This window comes from Typopeltis vanoorti, chromosome 6 (genome assembly GCF_054136105.1).
Source record: "Typopeltis vanoorti isolate ZY-2024b chromosome 6, IOZ_Tvanoo_1.0, whole genome shotgun sequence".
In the NCBI taxonomy this organism is placed as follows: Eukaryota; Metazoa; Arthropoda; class Arachnida; order Uropygi; family Thelyphonidae; genus Typopeltis; species Typopeltis vanoorti.
The window spans coordinates 130,584,328-130,605,892 of NC_143554.1; the positions used below are offsets into that span (position 1 = coordinate 130,584,328).

The 21,565-nt window shown below is 36.5% G+C and overlaps 1 protein-coding gene across 4 annotated transcripts in view; it reads right to left on the bottom strand.

Annotated features, from left to right (window-relative positions):
• The window catches only part of LOC150105947 (uncharacterized), a 261,696-nt gene that overhangs the window by 27,642 nt on the left and 212,489 nt on the right, over positions 1–21,565 (bottom strand). For all 4 annotated transcript variants that reach the window (XR_016548463.1, XM_090394430.1, XM_090394428.1 and 1 more), the window contains one exon: positions 16,798–17,919. Coding sequence is in view for 3 of the 4 variants with exons in the window: in XM_090394430.1 (XP_090250556.1) it covers positions 16,798–17,919 (1,122 nt within the window). In the remaining variant the exon portion in view is untranslated. The remainder of the gene's footprint in view (positions 1–16,797; positions 17,920–21,565) is intronic.

The following is a 21,565-nucleotide window of genomic DNA, read 5'->3' on the forward strand; positions in this document are numbered from 1 at the left end:
ATTATGGGAGATACTGAGATAGGAGTGATGTTAGCTTGGTCCACCTTTGCTCCGAGTTGCCCGGTGTTGTACTACCTTACCTCAGTCCTGAAGATATTTTCAGGTGCAAACTTTGTTTGCTCACACTTGGATAAAGGATTAAACTAAATTTATTATAGTCTAACCAAGTGAAAAATAAACTTTTAATAATAATAATAATTATTATTATTATTACGTGACACATCCAGGGAGTCCAAGGACTTATAGTGGGATTCTATAAACTCCTGGATGTTTATAGAAAGATTCCTCTCATCTACAGATCTAAGGAGGCTGCAGATAGTTTGAATTAAATTTGCAAATTATCTTGATATTATACCTCTAGAGTAGGTCAGTGATTCTTATGGAAAGATTTCCAATGTATGGCATGGAAACAGTCTCTTTACTGAGGAGTTTCAGAAAATAGCATCCTCTGGATAGTGTGGTGGGGCTAATTATGCCTAATTTTTGGAAGGGATGGGTGAAGAGATGAAGCATAAAGGTTGCATCTAGTGGAGGTTAACTTACAGGAAATGTCCAGTAAAATGCAGACTTCTATTTTTATTTTATTTAATTAATTAATTTTTTTGTGATAACAACATCAAGAAAAAGTAGTTTACTTGCAATATAATTCTAATCTGAATCGAATTTTTGGATGGAACAGATTAAGAAAATTAAGAGAATTCTCTTAAATATTTCTGGAAATTTTAAAGAAATAATATTTAAGAGAATACTTTCCTTTTACACAGTGATATGCTATGTAATTTTTTGATGAAGTTTTATGAAGACCTTTATCGATAGTATTTTTCTGCTATAGTCACTATTTATAAATGTATTGCTAATAATTTGTAATTCTTGTTTAAGAGCTGGTTCATTAGAGAAAATTGTTATAGCTCTGTTTTTGAGGTGTTAATGACTAAGTTTTTTGTGAAGGGTGGTGATAAGAGTTCATATGTATATATTGATCGGTTTGTGTAGGCTTGTGGTAGACAGTGAAAGATAGACTTTCTGAGGGAAGACGTGTATGTGTGGCCAGATAACGAAAACATCGTCAACATGACTAACCAAACTGTAGGTTTTAAAGTAAAGGAATCTAGAGCCTGTTGCTCAAAAGTTACCATATAAAAGTTAGCAATTAGGGGTTGGATAGTGGTGAGCCCATAGCCATACCTTCTTTTTGTAGGTAAAATTTTATTTTGCCACATGAAGTAACCGGAACATAGTACGTGGGCAAAGAGAGCTGTAATATCAGGTGGAAATTCGTTCTGTAAGAGAAGAATTGTGTCACTGATTGGGACATTTGTGAAAAGGGCAGAAATGTCAAAACTGACTAATAAATCATATTTGTTGAGTGTTATGTTTTTAATTTTGTTTATGAAGTGTTGTGTGTTCTTTATATAGGAGGGGGGGAGGAATGACCTCCTTGAGTGTTGATGCTAATTTCTTGGCTAGGTGATAATTATGGCTGTTTATACTTTCAATTATCAGCACCTTGGGAAGACCATATATTCTGGGAGAGCAGATGTAAAGGGGTGACAATTTTTTTAAATCTTGTCCGATGGCCAAGAAGTGACAGAATTAAGTAATTTAGTTGGATTATAGTTCACAAATTGATAAGTGCTGTTATCAGAGACTAATTGATTCATTTGATAAATGTAAGTTGTTCTGTTTAACTGTGGCATTACCTTTATCCGCTTTTGTTACAATTATATTCTGATTAGCTTTTAACAAATTGTTAAATTACTTAATTTAAGATTACTACATATAGCTTTCTTTTTATTCAAAACAGTGGTAGTTTCTAAGCAAATTTTATCAGCTATATTATTTGGAAGAAACAATGCCTCTTTCTATATGGTGAGGGAATCTTTATATGGAATTTTTCAACTGAAAGTAAGCCGATCTCATACAGAGGTAGCAGGATTTTTTCTCCTAGAAATTCAGGTTTTTCATCCCGCATACCAACAAATCGGCCTTTAGGAAACGCAATTTACAGACAAAAAATACTAGTGGTGGTGAGCATAGATGGCATTGGTGTAGATGATGGAGAGTTGTAGAGAGATGCCCTCCCTCAATGAGTCTTTGGACTCCTTGGAGATGTCATGAAATAATAATAATAATAATAATAAATTTAGCCTCCATAGCTCAGTCAGTATAGACAAAGCCCTTTGGTCAGAAAAACTTGGGTTCAATTCCCATCAGTGATGCGAGGAACCTTTATCTGGTCTCTTTCGATGAAAGGTGAGTTAGTGGTCTCATATGGAGGTATGGGGTTTTTTTCAGCTGGAAACTTGGGTTTTTCATTCCCCAGAACAGGCAAATCAGGCTCATGAACACATATATCTGCAGACACAGGACACACCGGGATTTATAGAGCTAACCACCTCATCCTCAAGTTACGATTGCGAAGAATACTTGAAAGGTCGTGGATGCTTAAATGCCTATTAGGACCACTGATAGAAATAATAATAAATTACATCCAGTTTATTAACAGTTCTAGATGCTATTGCGGAATTTAAGCCTTTATTAAGTAGTGAAAGTTCACTTATTTAGGGTTTGGCTAGATAGGTTGATCACATAGTTATTGCTTGATTGTGGCTGGTCTCTCCTCATCTCACTTGTTTGCTTTTCAGTGCTAGAGTAACATGCTGGGGAAGAGATATCCTGATTGGTTAGATTTGTATGATTTGCATTCAAATTTTGCTGTTGTTTTAATATATGAAATTTAGCCTTAAGTTTTTCTTTATTACTTTCCAGAATATGGTTATTAGAATTATCAGTGATTATTTCAAGCACATTCAAAATATCTGGATTCAAATAACTAGAGTTCAGATTCTAAATTTAAAAACTTGATTTTGGATCACTGCTAACTTTTTTGCAGGCAGTTTGAATTTGTTCCCTAACAGCTTTCTCTGTACGTGCATAGATTAGAAGTGCTTTGGCAGAAGTAAATTTCTTTTTCAGTTGGATGCAATTAGGAATAAGATTGCTGTCTCTGTACCTCTTCAAAAAAGCCAGCTGATTGATCAAAAGTGAAACATGTATCTTTAGCTTACCACAGTAATTGTTATGCTTGTGAGTAACATGTTCATGGATTATGAAAATCCTTTCTTTCATGGTTACATGGTGATCAAAATTCATTATACAAATTATGGAAACAACTACCATGTTAAAGTAAAAACTTCAGTTTAATAGAAACCAAAATAATCACTCAACGTTTTGACCTTCACATTAAAGTCATCATCTGAACATGAGTGCATACATTTTACTATTGAAATTGAAAATCAGAACTCACTTCCTTTCCCAGATACACTAGTCACATGTCTTCCTTCAGGAAGTCTATCTTTCACTGTCTACTACATGCATACACATACCTGCTATACACCATTATAATCTTAATGCTACTTTTAAACCACCTATAAAATTTAAAAAAACGTATTCAACTTCTCTAAGAATCCTCTCCCAAACTCACGCTGGAGAATATCACATCCATTGCACCTATAACTTACCTTATATTGGTGAAATGGGATGTACAATCCCTATCCATTAAAAAGAACACAAACTACACATTAAATTTAACAATTTTGGTGAAGCAGGCCTCTCAGATCACACCCTTAACCAAATTGATTGGAAAAGTACCTATTCTTTACATCATACAAAAACCTAATATGAATGCAAATTTAAAGAAGCCTGTGAAATTTTGATCCACCCTCCTAATCTTAACAATAATGGTGGCATAAAAATCCTAAGAATTTGGATGGCACATATTCATCCCACTTAAGTTTTTCAAATTTTCCAGCAAACCCTGACTTTAGGACTCTAAGCAATATTTTCAGCACTTATTGGCCACCATCCATACTGTTTTGCTCTAATTTATATTACTTATATGAGTAATTATGAGAGCATGTTGCCCTCTAGCTTAATTTATTTTTTGTAACCAAATGGATAATAATAATAACAGGACTCTAGCATTGATGTAGTAAGTTTTTTTTTCCACCAGAGGTCAGGTCAGTAGTTTTAGCAGTTAACCAAATTAATGTAACTTTAGCATACCATGTAGATTGTAGTATAGCTTGTTTCTGTGTATATATGTGTATAATCCAAAGGATGACCTTAACGTGAAGGTTGAAACATCAAGTGATTATTTTGGTTTGTATTAAACTGAAGTTTTTACTTGAATACTGTAGTTGTTTCCATAATTTGTATAATGAATTTTGATCACACTTCATGTAACCATGAAGGAAATTATCTTCCTTTAGTAAACTCATTGGAGTTTACTAAAGGAAGATAATTGTTCGTTGGAAAATAGAGATTCTCTATCTACCCATTTCTGAATGTGAAAAACCAATTTTTCCAAAATCTTCACCACCACTCCTGAGATACTGATTGGTTGATAGTTGGATATGTTGGTCTTTGCACCACCCTTCAGCAATGGGATTACCATATATTCTTTCCACTCCTAAGGAATCTTCCCTGTTCTAAGATTAAAATTATATAGCCTAATTAAAGGAATAGCCAGTTCACAGCTGAACACTCTTTTAGCATCTATGCTGATATCCCACCAGTACCTATTGCTGAATTATATTCAGGTTGTGCAACAGCTCTAGTACTTCCTCCTCAACTACATGAGTTTCCTCATATGGTGAAGTGGTAGTGGTGAGTTCAATGTAGCATATACCAGGTTAACAGCTTTTAACAAAATGGCTACTCATTAGAGTCCGCACGGTTAGCCTAGTGGCTATGCGCTTCGCAACCATATGACTTGGGAAGGAGTGTCCTAGGTTCGATTCCCATCGAAGACGTGAGGAATTTGAGGATCTTCCTCAGCCATAGCCAAGTTAGCCGGTCTTGGGCACGGGCAGTAGGGTTTTTTCCACCAGTTTATCTGGCATTTTTCATCCCGCAAGCAGGCAAATCGGCCCCGTGAACACACATGGATCTACAGCCATAAATATTTAACCCCCCATGAGGGGGCTTGACTCGTCCCTATTGGGATGAGGGAGAAAAAGGGAAGAAACTCCATACTAATAAATAAAATAAATTAGTTGAGAATCACTTCTGCATCAGTCACCTGCATACCATCTGCATGAATTATATTCTTTCAAATTCTTTCTTTCTTTTACTTGCAGCATAACAATAGAATTTTTTTCAGTTGCCTTTCACTTGCAGAGTCAGTTTCTTTTCATACTCAGACTTAGCATTCTGTATAACACCTGTCACTCCTCTGGCCTGCTGCTTATAATTATTATAACTGACATCATCCTTATGCACGTGATATTACTTCCACGTCATCTTTTTCTTCCAAATCTCTTGCTTAATTAAATTACACATGCATTTCACTCCTACCCTATTTATTCTTCAAACACCAGGGACACATTATGATATTACATCATTTAAGTATTTTTTAAACACTTCCCATGCACTGTCGATATCCTTTCCATCCGATAACTGATACCATGGTACCAAACCCAGCATACCCTTCAAGTGGTCATAATTTCCTGCTTTGTAGTTCAGCATGTAGCCTCTTCTGAAAGGAACATTCATAAACTTAGTCACTTTCAAAGTGAGTAAAGCATGATCACTATCACCAATTGGAAGCAGAATAGTTACGTCTTTAAATGAAATGCCCTCTGACACTATAATCAGATCTAACACTCTTTCACCACGAGTTCCTTCTGTCACTTGAGGAAGTTGTCTTGCAACAGCTCAATAAATTCAGTTTCATTCTTCTCAGACAGTTTTATAGCTACCCAATCAATGTTCGATAATTACACCCATCATATTTATTTGGTGATACATTTCTTCATCACTAGCGACTGATCCAAACATGATGCGAACATAGGCAGGGCAATCAAAGATCGATACTCCTGATATACAGCATTTATAGGGTGATTTGAATAGGCTGGAAGTGTGGGGGAAACAACAGCTATCAATTCAATGTTAGTAAGTGTAAAGTTATTATTATTATTATTATTATTAATATTTTACAGCATCTCCATGGAGTCTGGAGACTCATTGTGGGAGACGCAAATTAACCATTACACACACAAATTCTATCATACCTCTTGTTGAACCCATTCACTGTCAGGTAACTCACAACCAATTCTGGCAATCCATTCCACTCACTCACCACTCTCCATGCAAAAAATCTGGCTGTATACCCCTACTAATCACACTCTTACACAACTTCCATGGATGGCCCCTAGTTCTCTATTTGTCATATATTGAAAAATTTCACTTGCATCAATTTTACAAAACTCCTTTAATATCTTAAAAGTTTATATCATGTTCCCTCTTTTCTGCCTATCAATTAAACTTTTTAACCCTCAACCTATCCTCGTACAGGGTATTCCACAGACCTGTCAGCATCTTGGTTGCTCGTCTCTGAACCCTCTCTACCATCTCCTGGTCGCAAAGAAACCCAGGTGACCAAATCTGTGCACAGTAGTCAAGATGTGGTTGAATCTTTGCCTTAACTTACTTGTTTTTCAACATCTAAGTAATCCTTTGAGCTATTTTACCAACTTTTGCAATATGCCCTCTAACTTCAACTCTTTGTCCATCATTATTCCCAAGTCTCTAGCTTCATCAATTTCCTGCCATCTAATACCATCAATGCGATACACCATATCCAACCTTTTCAACCCAAAGTGCATAACCTTACATTTTGCAACATTAAACTGACAATCATTATCCTTTGCCCACAATGCTAATTTATTTAAATCATCCTGCAGGATATCTACACCACCTTTATCAACTATTGCTCTCCCAGAAAGTATTTTTAACTTGGGTATAGTTATGTTAAAGATACCAAGCAATTTTAAACCTGGTTTTACTCCATTTTTCCCAAGTAAGCAAATCGACAAAATGTCAAGTTTGCGCCTGCAATTTATGCAAGACTAGCTGATCCTACAGGTAGTGCAAGACCAAGGCAACTCGTGGTAAAGGTGGAGCAAGCTCTGATCACTAATCTTAATATTTACCCTTAATGCCAAAACACATCTCCAAGAAGGGGGATGTATGATGTTTTGTATTAAAGGCAAGGGGCCACTACCCAGACTGGTTTCGACCTTTATTGAGGTCTCATCTTGGAGATGTGTTTTGGCATTAAGGGTAAATATTAAGATTAGTGATCAGATCTTGCTCCACCTTTACCACGAGTTGCCTTGGTCTTGCACTACCTGTAGGATCAGCTAGTCTTGCATAAATTGCAGGCGCAAACTTGACATTTTGTCGGTTTGCTTACTTGGGAAATTTTGTCGGTTTGCTTACTTGTGAAAAATGGAGTAAAACCAGGTTTAAAATTTCTTGGTATCTTTAACATATTGCTCTCCCAGTTTTGCATCATCAGCAAACAACTGAATATCCCCTCTTAAATCTTTCCCTGTGTCACTGATATACAAATTAAAGAGTAGTGGCCCTAGTACCAAACACTGAGGTACTAGGGCCACTACTAATCTCCACTAATCACCATCATTCTCCTAGATTCCAGTCATGCATTTTGGAGTGATGAGATATCCAATTGCAGAGGATAACTGCAATGTTGATATGGAAGATATTTTTCTTCTTTATAAGGTCTTGATATGACAGCACCTGGATGATGTGTGCAAATTTGATCTCCTGTATTCCTATATTCCACAATTAGGATTGCAGAATGTAGATTACAAGGATAGATTGATAGTATGTGGACTGCAGATGCACAGCAGAAAGAGGAGTGATATGATAGAGATCAATAAACTTTTGAGAGGGTGTTATAAGATATCAACTGATAAAATATTTAATAATATGGAAGGTGGGGAGAGAACAATGGGCATCCATGAAAGTTCTGTGCAGTTAAGACAGAGGTAAGAGTTAGATTTTTCTGTCAGAATGGTGAGCGAGTGAAACACTTTGCCTGTTGAAGCAAATAAGTGCATCTAATGTGAATGAGTTTAAGAGATGGTATGACAGCTGGCATGGGTGATGTATGGCCTCTCTCAATGAACCCTTAACTCCCTGGATGTGTAATAATAATAAATAATACATGATTTATGTTAGTTCAAGAATTGAGATTTCCTTACTAGACCTGTAGAGTGTGACAATTAGGATTGTAGGATTATGCCATTTATTATTCAGTCTGTTTGTTTTTCTTTTTTGAGCATGTGCATATACTTTCCTTTCATGCCAATAAACAGACATTAATGACTAAAGCAAAATACTGGCTTAATAATAATAAATAATAATAATAATTATTATTATTATTATTATTATTATTATTACAGCAACCTCTGTGGTGCCAACAGATTCATCGTGACAGGTAACATGTTGATTGTATCAATCCTTGAACTCATTTATGCTTCTTGCATTCACAACACATTCTGGTAATAAATTGTACTCAGCCACCACTCTCCATGTAAAAAAAATCTACTTCCTTACACTCTTCACCTTTACACAACTTTCATGGATGGCCTTTGTTTTTCGCCTCTCAATGTCAATTATTTTTACAATTCCCTCACCAACTTAAACATATCTCTTTCATATCACCTCTTTTCTTCCTATTCACCAAATTCTGCAATTTACATTCCCTCAACCTTTCTGCATAACCAACATTCCAGAGTCCTCAACAAGATTGAGGATAGCTTAGGCATTGGATGTTATTCATAACTTATTTTAAAAGTATTACAACCCAAACAAAAACTAAATTATAAAAGGATGCTATTTTACTGTGAGGATGCTGGTTTGAAATATAGCAAAATGTAAGCCAGTTAGTATACATCCATTTATAATTTAGTATTTTGCTTGTAGTACTACTAAAGTAAGTTATGAATTCCTGATGTTACATGGTCTTTAATTTCTGGACTCTCCCAGTATTTCCACACCACAGTGAAATCTAGATGAACCAATATAAGCATAATCATTCACACGAGGTCTGAACAATGCTTTATACAATAGCACAACTACTTTGTTATCCCTACTTGTCCATGTATTCCTTTATCATAACAGCAATGTGTCTCTGACCTTTAGTCCACTGTCCGTCATCACTCTCAGATCCCAAATCTCATCCACTTCCTGAAACACTATTCCACCAAAACAGTATACAGCCGTATATCTCTATTTTTAAATATTAAAACTATTCATCTGTCTGAGCTAAAAGTTTGCTGAAATCTTTCTGAAGTGAATTAACATCTACAACACTTGTTATAATTCTCTCTAACTTTGATCATCTGAAATGCAATCCAGATCTCCAATCAGTCTACACAAAATGGGTTAAAAGCATCACAGGTGAGAAACAGGAATGTGTATTTGTACATTAAATGTAGGCAATGGATGACTTAAATGTTATGATCTCAGGCTTCTGCAGCAGCAACAGCAGAGATAGTGTTTTGGAAACAGATGAGTGCTGACTTGTAGATAACAGAAGCATGTTAAAGGATGACGAGAGTGCAAAAGAATTGTCTATGGATTTGACTTTGGACAAAGTAGCAGAGAGAGAGAGAGAGGGAGAGGTTTTGTTATGATGGATGGCTGTAACTGTGCAAATAAATGTCAGATGAAAGCAAGATATTTGGAGAGAGAGAGAGAGAGAGAAATAGAACTGCTGAGAAAGGAGATTGCATGAAGACTGAGTTGAGGAAGGTGAATGAAGACATTAAAAGACTAGGAAGGTTAATTAGTGTGAGAAAAATGAGAGTAAGTGTGATACAGCAAGAGAGAGAATGGGAGAGACAGTGAAAAAGAGGAAATTGAAGAAAGTTGAGGGAGTGTGGAAGCCAGGGATAGGGAGATGAGAGGAAGGAGGGAAAGTGGGAGAAAAAAGAGGGAGAGATTGGAAGCAGAAAGGATCAGAGAAGCAAGTGAGAGAAGAACGAATGAAGCTGTTTGGAGTGTCATGTATGGAGATTCAATGATTTGGAGCATGCAGGATAGAAAGCCAGAAGAGTGCTTTGTGGGAGGAATGAGAGAGAGAGAGAGTTTAGGGATAGCAATGAAGTGTGGTGAAATGGTATAGGAATTGATAGTGATAGTTAGAATGAATGACCTGAGAGGTAGCATGAATCATGTCTCAAGAGATTTGAGATTGATCCTAGGGATAGTGTAGCAGAAATGTGTTAGAAAGAAAGAAGATGGTGAGTATGATAATGCAGGGTAGAGAAGAAGAACAGTGACAATGAATGAAAGGATAACAATAATGTGTAGGAAGAGAAGTCTGGAATATGAGGATGTGCAAAGTATATTTGAAGATATAAGAGAACTTTATGCAAGAGATGGGATACATCTGAGCACAGAAGGATTCAAGCATATGGAGAAACTGCTGATTTCTGGACGCACGCGTGTGTGTGTGTTAAGGCAGGTAAACTATAATTGCATGGGTGAAACATAGTAGGGATGGCCTCCTAGATAAGGTGGCTCGAGAAATGAGAGGGTGTTTACTATATTGCAACCCCAGTGGAGCATACAGAGAATAATAATAGCTATATGAATACTGGCCTGCACACTGGGATTTCTGTATACAAATGCCAGGAGCGTTAGGAATAAGGGGAACAAGTTTTGCAATTTTTATGGACACCACTGAAAACGTGCTTTACTATGAGCTGTAGATAAAGGGATGCAGACTACAGGCCTTCAGGCCTACTGGTCGTAGATGTCTTGTTATCTTGTGACAAGACATCTACTGGTCGTAGATGTCTTGTCACAGTTAGTTGAGATATTCTGCATACCTTTAATTGAATAGAATCGATGTGCAAACTGATCTGCCATGGTGTGTCTGTGACAATTTACTGTTATAACTGAAAATCTGTCTCCATGCTCCCTGGTAGAGTGAGGGCGACCTATTAGCAAATGTCTGGAACATATTCCATTGGATTGAAATGCTGCCCAGACCCTGAATATATTAATGCTATATGAGATTCCAAACTCTCTGGAAATATCGTTGCCTTTAGTGTTACACAGTGATTAACATTTGACAAATTATGGAGGCTACAACCATGTTAGAAATAATTACTTTAATATCTCGATGTCCTACCTTCATATTAAGGTTATCATCAATACAGAGACAAGCTATGTTGCATTTCAAACAGTAAGCTAAAGAGACAATGATATGATCAATGGTTATTTTACTGGCTTGACTTCTAGTGAAAAAAAAAAATTCTGGAAATGTATTCTTTACAGATGAGAGTCATTTTAGTCTTTCCTCCGATTTTAGATAACACTTGATCCGGCATGAAATTTTATACTACTTAACATCTCAAGAATGTTCTTGAAAGGGACAGATATAGCGGTTCTGGAAATCAGTAATTGTGTGGCCTTTTTCAAGCTTTCCAATAATTCTTCCCCGCATGAAATCATCTAGGTGAGACACTACAAGACATCCAAGTTTTCAACTTTATTCCTTCACGAAAAGAGCTTCCTTCAAACACAATTCACTTTGCACAGCCTTTTGCCTTTTATCCTGTTGAGTGATAACATGTGACCCCTTTGCACATGATTCTAAAATTTGAATGCGTACCTGCTTTCTACTCAAAATTGTCAGTTATACAAATCGCCACATTTGCAGTTGTAATCTTCAGAAATAGTGTTCATCATTAGGTTTTGGACACCAGTGTATATGGAGGAGCAGTATCAGGGAATAGGATAGTTACAAGTTGAGTCCTGCAAGGTTCACTGCTGGAACCATTACTATTCAATCTTTATGTCAATGGAAGATATTCAGTTATTTGCAGTTGATGCGAAGCTTGGAAAGGTTATTGGTAACAGTGATGTTTTTAGTAATGCTGATTTTTGGCTCTTCTAGAGGATTTGAATAAACTGCAATGGTGGGCAATTAATGAGAATATTAATTTAATGCAGCTAAATATGAGGTTCTGAAATTTGGAATCCACAAATGAGATATTTCATACTCACTTGATAGAGGAAGCAAGGAATCTTTGGATGATTGTAGACAAAAATTTGAAGTTCAAATGACATATTGCAAAAGCTATTGCAAAAGATGTTACAGAATCTCAATGTAAATATAGCTATGAGATAGATAGAATATCAGCTTGTGTTTTGTGGGAATGTGTAAGGGAATATGCAATGTCTCTCTGACTAGGCTGTTTAATTTAAGCTCTGGTAGAGTTCCAAGGGAGTGGAAAGAGGACAAAATAATTCTCTGACATAAGGGAGGTTCTAAGACTGCAATAGCAAATTATAGACCAATCAGTATCTCATGAGTGGTTGAAAAAGTACTGAAAAATTGTCAAAAAGAGAATTCAAAAATGCATAGATAAAAATATGATACTGTATGAGGGTCAACATGGCTCAGTGCTAGGCACTACTGTTTAATTTTTTACATAAATGATATAGGAAATAATCGGAAGGAAATATTCAGTTGTTTGCTGATGATGCAAAATTAGGTAGAGTAACAGTGAATCAAGGAAAAGTGGAGAGCTTGCAGAATGATTTAAATAGACCGTCAGTATGAGCAGAAGATAATGGGTATCAGTTTAATGTGGAAAAATGTAAAGTTATGCATTTTGGGATAAACAGATTACAAATTATGTACCACATTGACAGAACTGTACTCCAGGAAATAGATGAAACTAGAGATTTAGAGGTGATGGTAGTCAGAGAGTTAAAGTTTAGAGGATATATTGCTAAGGTATCTCATAAGATTATTTGGCTATTGAAGAACACATTAACAAGTAGAGATAAGGAAGTTGTTATTCCACTTTATAAGGGCTTGATATGCCCACATCTGGATTACTGTGCTCAAGTCTGGTCCCCAGGGTTTCTTGGGGATGAGGAAGTGGTAGGGAGGATTCAGAGAAGAGCAACCAAGATAGTGAGTGGTCTGTGGAATGTTGCCTATGAGGACAGATTATTATTATTATTATTATTATATTATCACCAAAGACCCCATGGAGTCAAAGACTCATCTAGGAGGTCCTATTATCATACACATACACACAGCTCATCATATTGTGCTTTAAACACACTCAAATTCTCTACAGACACCACTCTCAGGCAAGGCATTCCAATCATTCACAACTCTGCATGCAAAAAACCTGCGTCTCACTCTCCTGCTCACACCCTCTTTATACTTTATATTTAGGAGTGTTGGTGGATAAGGAATTGAAATTTAGGGGACACATTGCAAAAGTGGCCAAATCAGCTCATCAAATCACTTGGTTGCTGAAGAATACGTTGACAAGCAGAGACAAGCAGGTTATTGTTCCTCTGTATCGAGCCTTGATAAGACCTCATCTCGACTACTGTGCTCAGATTTGGTCACCTAGGTTTCTTCTTGATGGGGAGGAGGTGGAGAGGATCCAGAGGCGAGTGACCAAGATGATAGCAGGTCTGTGGAATGAACCGTATGAGAACAGGTTGAGGATTTGTGGGTTGCAAAAATTGGTTGATAGGCGGAGGAGGGGAGATATGATTGAGACATTCAAATTACTGAAGGGTTTCTATAAAATTAATTCAGAAGATATTTTTGAGAACAGGGCTGGTTGTGGGAGGACTAGGGGACATCCATGGAAACTGGGCAAAAGTGTGGTTAGTAAAGGTGTTAGAGCTGGGTTCTTTACTTTTAGAGTAGTGAATGAGTGGAATGCGCTCCCTGAGTCTGTGGTGGATGCTGTGACAGTGAATGAGTTTAAGGCGAGGTATGATAGATACTGTATGAATGTCGAATAGTTGTGATGAAAATGATTTGGGGCCTCCCTCGATGAGTCTAATGACTCCCTGGAGTTGCCCGTAATAATAATAATAATAATAATAATAATAAAATAAGGTTTCCAGGAATGACCTCTGGTTTGATCTCCCACTGTTTTCTGTAAACCTCTCCAATATTGATCCTATAACAACCCCTTATAGGTCTTGTAGGTCTCTATCATATCTCCCCTCTTCCTCCTATCCACCAGACTGTAAATTTCATCTTCTCAATCTTTCCTCATATTCAACATTCCAGAGGTCAGAAACTACCTGTCAGTCGCCTCTGGACCCTATCCAACATCTCTTCGTCCTTCTGAAAACCAGGTGACCAAATCTAGGTACGGTAGTCCATGTGTGGCCTAATCAAAGCCTTATACAATGGAACAAGAATCTCCCTACTTCTACAAGTCAGTGTCTTCTGCATCATTCCCAGAAGTCTTTGTGCTGTCTTCACAATTTTGGCAATGTGTCCCCTAAATTTCAGATCCTTATTCACTATCACATCAAAATCTCTTATTTCCTCCACCTCCGACAGTATATCCTCACCAAGCATAAATTCTGCGTCCCATCTTTGTTTCCCAAATTTTAAAACCTTACATTTTGCAACATTGAACTCGCATCCCATTCCCATGCCCAATCACTCAATTTATTCAAGTTTTCTTGTAAGTCCACAACCTTCTCTACTCTCCATGGTTCGTCCCAACTTTGCATCATCTGCAAACAACTGAATATCTCCATCCAAATCTTCGCCAATATCATTAATATACAAGTTAAACAGTAATGGCCCTAAAACAGACCCCTGAGATACACTGCTAGTGTGCCTCAGGGGTCTGTTTTACTTTCCTTTTCCTGGATATTGCTCATCCATACACAACTTGCTGATACCTATCAGATAGCCAGTCTCCAATCTAATGCACTAATCTAATATCCAACTTCATCCACTCTAGTTTGACTATCAACTTATCATGTGCTAATCTATCAAAAGCCTTTGCAAAATCTAAGTATATTACTGTGTATCCTTCTCCTCTGTCCAAGGAAGCAGTCACCTTATTGTAATAAGTAGATTACTAAAACATGACCTCCCTTTAGCAAATCCATGCTGTCCATCAAAGATAATACCATTGTTGTCAAACCAATTCTGGATCCTAGTTCTCACAAGTTTCTCCAATAACTTAACCACAACACCTGACACACAGATAGGCCTATAATTTGATGCTTGAGATCTATCACCTCACTTATGAAGCAGCACAATCTGGCCCCCTTTCCACTCCTTAGGAACTTGACCCAATGCAAGACTCATATTGAAAAAATATGTCAAGGCAGGTGTCAACTCTCTGGCACATTCCTTCAGAATACGTGGTGATATATTATCAAGTCCTACAGCCTTATTATCATCTAGTTTGCTGTACTTCCCATACACCTTTTGCTCACTTACAGTCAGTCTCCACTCCCCATCATCAACTGCTCTCAATCTGAGTATGAAGTCATATTCACAAGATTGAAAGAGCTTTATAAACTGCTCATTAAGTATCTCTACTACATCTTCTGCAGCAGCTGTCTTTATACCATTTTCTCCAATCAATGTCATCCTTCCATAATCATTCTTTTTTTTTGCTGGCTATATATATCGAAAGAACTCCCTAGGATTCTTTTTGGTTTCATTAGCTAACTGCTTTCATATCTCACTTTTGCTACCCTTACAAACCAAGTCACCCACCTTGCCTGGTCTTTGTAATTCTCATGGAATTGGTTATCACCAATTCCATGAGAATTACAAGGAATTGGTTATCACCACTTCTCTTATGCTGCCTCCATAATGCCCTTTTTCTCTGTATCGCATACTTAATCTCTTTATTCATCCATTTCACACCTACCTTGTTTAACCTTCTGATCCTTGGAATACATTTAGACATTGCTTCTACTAGATAGTTCTTGAAAATCCCCCAAACTGCATTGATCTCTTTTCCAGCTAACTCCTCATTCCATGCTACACCCACAAGCCTTCTCCTTAGCTCTTCATAATCAGATTGAGTGTGTTGGCTGCAAAAGTTGGTTGATAGGCAAAACAGAGGGGGGGGGGATATAATATAAACATTTAAGTACTTAAAGTGTTTTATAGGACTGATGCAGGAGAAATGTTCAGCACTTGGCTAGAGGAGGACAGAACAAGAGGTCATCCCTGGAAGTTGAGTAAAAGTGTGATTAGTAGGGGGGTGTGAAGACTAGATTTTTTGCTTGGAGAGTTGTGAATGAATGGAATGGGTTGCCAGAGTCAGTTGTTAGTGCTTTGTTTCTATTAATGGGTTCAAGGAGAGGCATGACATTGTGTGGATAGTTTGGGTCTCCCACAATGAGTCTTTGGACTCTATGGAGGTGCCTGTACAATAATAACACATTGACCACAAGAGACAGAAGGATGATAGTCCCATTGTATAAAGCTTTGATCAGACCACATCTGGATTTCTGTGCTCAGATCTGGATCTCAAAGAGAAGACATAACCTTTGAGAGGGTTCGCAGCCAGATAATGAATATAATATCAGTACTATACAATGTTGGTGATGAAGATAGATTGAAGGCATAGACACTGGGGAGACTTTTTATATAGTAGGATGAGGGGAAGGAACAAGGAAACAAGAACAAGTGGCCATCACTGATAGTTGCAAAAGGACATAGTAAGTAAGTAAGTATGAGGGTAAGAAGTATTTTTTTTGAAGGGAGAGTGGCAGAAGCATGGTATGCATTGCCTGAGATGGTAGTAAAAGTGTAAACAGTGGATGAGTTTAAGGAGTAGTATACTAGGCTTTGTGTCGTCTAGCACTGACCTTCTGCAATGAGTCTTATAACTGTGTGTAGGGCAAGAAAAGTAAAAATAGTAATAATTGTTAGTGATGTACTATAAACTCTTACAAAATTAGAAGAACATTGTCATATAAAATGAAAATAATCCAGTCATCTTAAGTAATGTTGATCCAGAATCAACTGATCTTTATTAACTTGTCACTTCAGTACTAAAGGCAGATTTAAGTCAGGAGTTTTGATTATTCTATTGCTAACAAATACTGATTTATATATGCACAGCTTTGAACTGAAAACTATATTAAATGACTTACAGGTAATGGATCTGCTTGATTTTTCATTGGTTTCTTTTTCAATGGTTGGTTAGGTTCAAGTGCAATAGGTGAGTTTGCGTAGTTCTCTTGTGGTTTATGATCATTACCCTCTTCAGAATTTGTCAAGTCTAAGACTGCACTAGAATCATCTGTTATACTGGGCTTTTTCTTATATAACTGTGTAGTATCTTTGTAATCAAAATCTTGATAAAAACCACCACTAGTAACATCAGCTGCACTGGCTATATTGTAGTCATTACCGATACTTTTATCATAATATCCACTACTGAAATAAGGAACTTCATAATTAGGTTGAACCCGAGAATATCGTCGCAGAGACTCTCCTGGAATATTAAGTCGTGAACCAAAATTATTAATCATAAAGTCTCTATATCGGTTATTTCTACCTAAGTACTGATCTTTGTAATTCATATAATCAATGCCATAATCAAAGAGATTGCTGTATATATCATAATCATTGTATTGCATACTAAAATAATCTGATAATGGATCTGTGAAGTAATTATAATAGTTATCATCATAAATATTTTCTTCATAAATGCCACCGAGCCTTTCAAAATAATCTCTATAATTGAAATCATATCCATAATCTGGTCCATATTCATAAGCACCATAGTCATATGGCTGCAATACGTCTATATAGTATAGGTTGTAAATTGCAGGCCAAATCTGTTCAGAAGTATAAATATCTATAGGCATATATGAATTACTTTTAAATGACTCCCAAAAACTAGTAGGAGGGTATTTTTGCAAATACAGTGCAGAATTTTCACTTCCTTGTATTCCAGTTTCTTCCAAATAATCAACCCATTGATCTCCATTCATCAGCAAATTCAGATAATCTTGTTGCTCCTTAGGAACAAAAAAATCTTGCTGATATTCTGGATACAGTATTTCAGCAGACGGATTGTCATATAATGGAAAATATTTAGTATCTTGCTCTAATGATAAGACATTTTGAGGCTTATGTTGCTCAGTTACAGTTTGCAGTAGGCCTTTCTCTGACAGTATATTTTGAGCATTTTCTCGTGCTGTTCTGTTTTGATGCAAAGCTTTTTCTCCAGAAGACAGTTTTGATACATTTGTTAGGACTTTCATTTCCTGAAAATGAACAAAATTACAATCAGTTGTTTTTAGAGTTTTTTATGCTGTTATTTCACCTCAGAAAAGTAACTTATATGAGGTAGTTTCATGCAACACATTAAGTCACACTATTCTAAAAAAATGCCAAGTCAACAGTACAACTGTCAACCAGAAGTAATCCAAATAACTGCTTCACAGATGTCAATAAAACATGAAACAGTTACTCCACTGTTGAACAAAAAAGTGTGCACTTACTCAAACTGATAAGAAAAGATCTCAACATAAGCATTTGTAAATTCCATAAATATCTATATTCATGGTGTTTATGTTTAAAAATTGTGTGATAAGAAACATCCTGTACATTGTATATTATATATAAATTCAAAATTTCAGTTATACAGTAAATTATTTTATATAAAAATAAAGAGATGCTACTCTAAGGTGTGTATTTCTTCTGATATAGTCAAACTATTAAGATACTTTTAAATATCTATTTTGATATTTAAAACTAGGTGAATGGCTGGTGCACTCTCTCTCTATCATAGCACATCTTAAAACAAGTGATGAAATTTCATCCAGTCGCAATTGTCTTATTGGCATATCAAATATTAATATTCCAGTCACTAGCAATCTCTCAATCCTCTCCCTTCCTAAAGTAATAAAACCTGTTTCATCAAAATTGAAACAGGTTTTATGAAAAATGGATGAAAAATGAGTTTCTGGGAGGGAAAACCCTGATATACCTCCATATGAGATTAGCTACTTCACCTTCAACAGATAAAGTCCATAACCCCCCCCTCCTTCTCCACATGAAAAAATCACTCAGATCTTTTCCAGTTGAAGAACTGTCCCATTATTCTTCCAACTGCACTAGGGAACTACTTCTATAGTGCAATTGGGGGAACTACCACTGGATGAGATTTCACTGTGTATTTTAAGAGAATGTTCTAAAGAAGTAACAGTACTAATGACCTGGTTGCTTAATGAAAATCTCACAACTGGAAGATGGAGGAGTTATTAAGTACTGGAAAGAGGATATGATAGTGGCTTTCATAAATGTGCTGTCAAAATGGAAAAATCAAGCTACAGACCAGTTTGTATTTCTTAAGCAGCAGTTTCTGAAAAAAAAAAAAAAAAAACTAGAAAGACTCATATAATACTGAATTGGGTAGATGAAGATTCTTGATGGATTTATCAATGGTTGGTCTTGTATTAGTAATCTCATATTTTATAATAAAGTAATAATAATAGCAGATGAGGAGAATGAATACAGTGTAGTTTCTGAATTTTGCCAAAGCATTTGATAGGTTTGTAGCACAATTGGAAGAACGACGGTACGTTGTGCCCTTTGATTGGAATAGGCCTAAGTTCAATTATTGTCGCGACGGGAGGAATCTTTATCTGGACAAAATTTTCAATCGAAGGTGAGTTAGCCGATCTCATACGGAGGTAGCAGTGTTTTTTCTCCTGGAAACTCGGGTTTTTCATCCCACATATAGACAAATCGGCCCTTCACAACACACGCAATTTACAGATATACAATACCAGTTGTGGTGATGGTGGAAATGGCAGTAGATAGCGTTGATGGAGACGATTCGTAGTAGAGGTTCGGTGTAGTGGTTGAGACAGTTGTAGGTGTCCTCCTGCGATGAGTCTTCGGACTCCTTGGAGGTGTCAGGAATAATAATAATAATAATACACGAGGAGTTGATATTTAATTTGCAACAAATGGGTTTGGAAAATTAGCTAGTGGATTTCATTCACAAAGAGCTAGCTGAAAAACATTGTGCATGATCAAAATACATCATCAAGAAAGGTAAAGAAGACAGGTAACAGATATGAATTCCATATTGGGATTATTATTGTTATTATTCAAAATTTATGTTAATGATATTGTGAATGGAATGGAGTGAAGTGAGATATTCAGTTATTTGTATATGATGCAAAGCTGAGCATTGTTATGTGGGAAGTGTTTGTGCACAGGAAGTGATCTGAGAGTGAGTGCCAAATGTGTGGAGTAAAAACATTATTATTATTATTACGGGTATCTCCATGGAGTCAGTAGACTCATCGCGGGAGACCCAAACTAGCAAAACAATATCTGTCATATCTCTTCTTGAATTCATTTACATAACATGATAGTGGAATGGAAAATGTGAGTACTGGTGAAGTGTAGTGTTGGAAAATGAGGAGAATTACAAAATCATTGTAAGAAAAATACTGTGTTTACACAGGAGAAAGTATAAGCTTGAATAACTGAGGAGATATCTGGCAAGTGGTAGAGAAGAGAAGAGAAGAACAGAAGAGAAAGATGTGACAGGGAAGAAAAAAAATATACGACAAAGTGACAGAAGAAGAATAATGTGAGAGTTCTGTGTGGTGATTCTATAATAAGAGGAGTGCTTAACTAGAGCATGATAAAATTGTGTTTCCCAGAAAAGAGTAAGTAAATGAATGAAGCTCTCAGGATGCTAATAGGTAAACTGAGTCAGTTGTTCTCAACACAAAAGGTTTGAAAGGACCACAAGCTCTAGACTGTAGTTTCCTATCATGGTATCATGGAAGAGAGCTGAGAAGAAAAACCATCGTTAAAATCGAGTCAATGTATTGGTTTCACAGAGGCAGCTGACTGTAGATATATATACTGAATTTGATGGACAGAAGGATATAAAATTAAGATTATGAAAGACAAGAACACTTGCAGATCAAAGAATGTTAAGGACTGTAAGAATCACTGCTCATGAAGAACTTACATATGACTGATGGAGTGCACTTGAATGGATTTGAAGTTAGGTGTCTGAAGAAAGTGTTGTTCAGTGAGAGTGTGGAAATGAGGAAAACTAGAGCTGTTAGAGAGGATGCAGGTGAACATTATGTGAAAGAGACATCCCAGAGGCAAACAAGCATGAAATGACCAAACAATGTTGATTGTAGTCTCTTTCAGGTAATGACATTGCATGGAATAATCAATGCAAAGTGTAAAGGTATTTATGGGCCCAAGAGAATACTGCAGTTTATGTAAACACACAAACATTATTCAAGAAAAAATGAAAGCATTTGGGAACAGGAACCACACCCTGGAGATTCATTGACAAGTTCTGAAGAAAACAGTGATGGATTCAGTCAGAGAGGCATGTGGTGAGGGTGTTTGCAAGGATAGAAAAATCAGAAATCCATGGTGGACATAGGAAGTTAAAGAGGAAGTAAAGGAAAAGAAGAAAGTCAAAAGATCCTGGCAAATAAGTCAGATTGTGTTCTTAGAGAATACCAAGACAAATATAAGAAAGCTAAACACTGTGCAAAACTAGCTAAACAAAAGTCATAGTAAGAACATAGAAAATAATAATAATAATAATTATTATTATTATTATGTGACACCTCCAGGGAGGCCAAAGACTCATCGAGGGAGAGTGTGTGCCAACAGCATCGAATGAATTGACACCTTTCAACTACTAACTGCACTCAAACTTGCTTAACTTTCTGCATGAGCCATTAGTAGCAGAGACTCTACCAATCGACCAACCCTTGCTGGCAAAATAAATATCAAGAAGGTGGCAAGATATTCTGGAAGTAGTTGAAGAAGCTCGAAATGGAGGAAAGAGTGCTGTAAAAAGAATTAGAGATGAAACAGCATCGAACGATTGATCCCCTTCCAACTACTAAC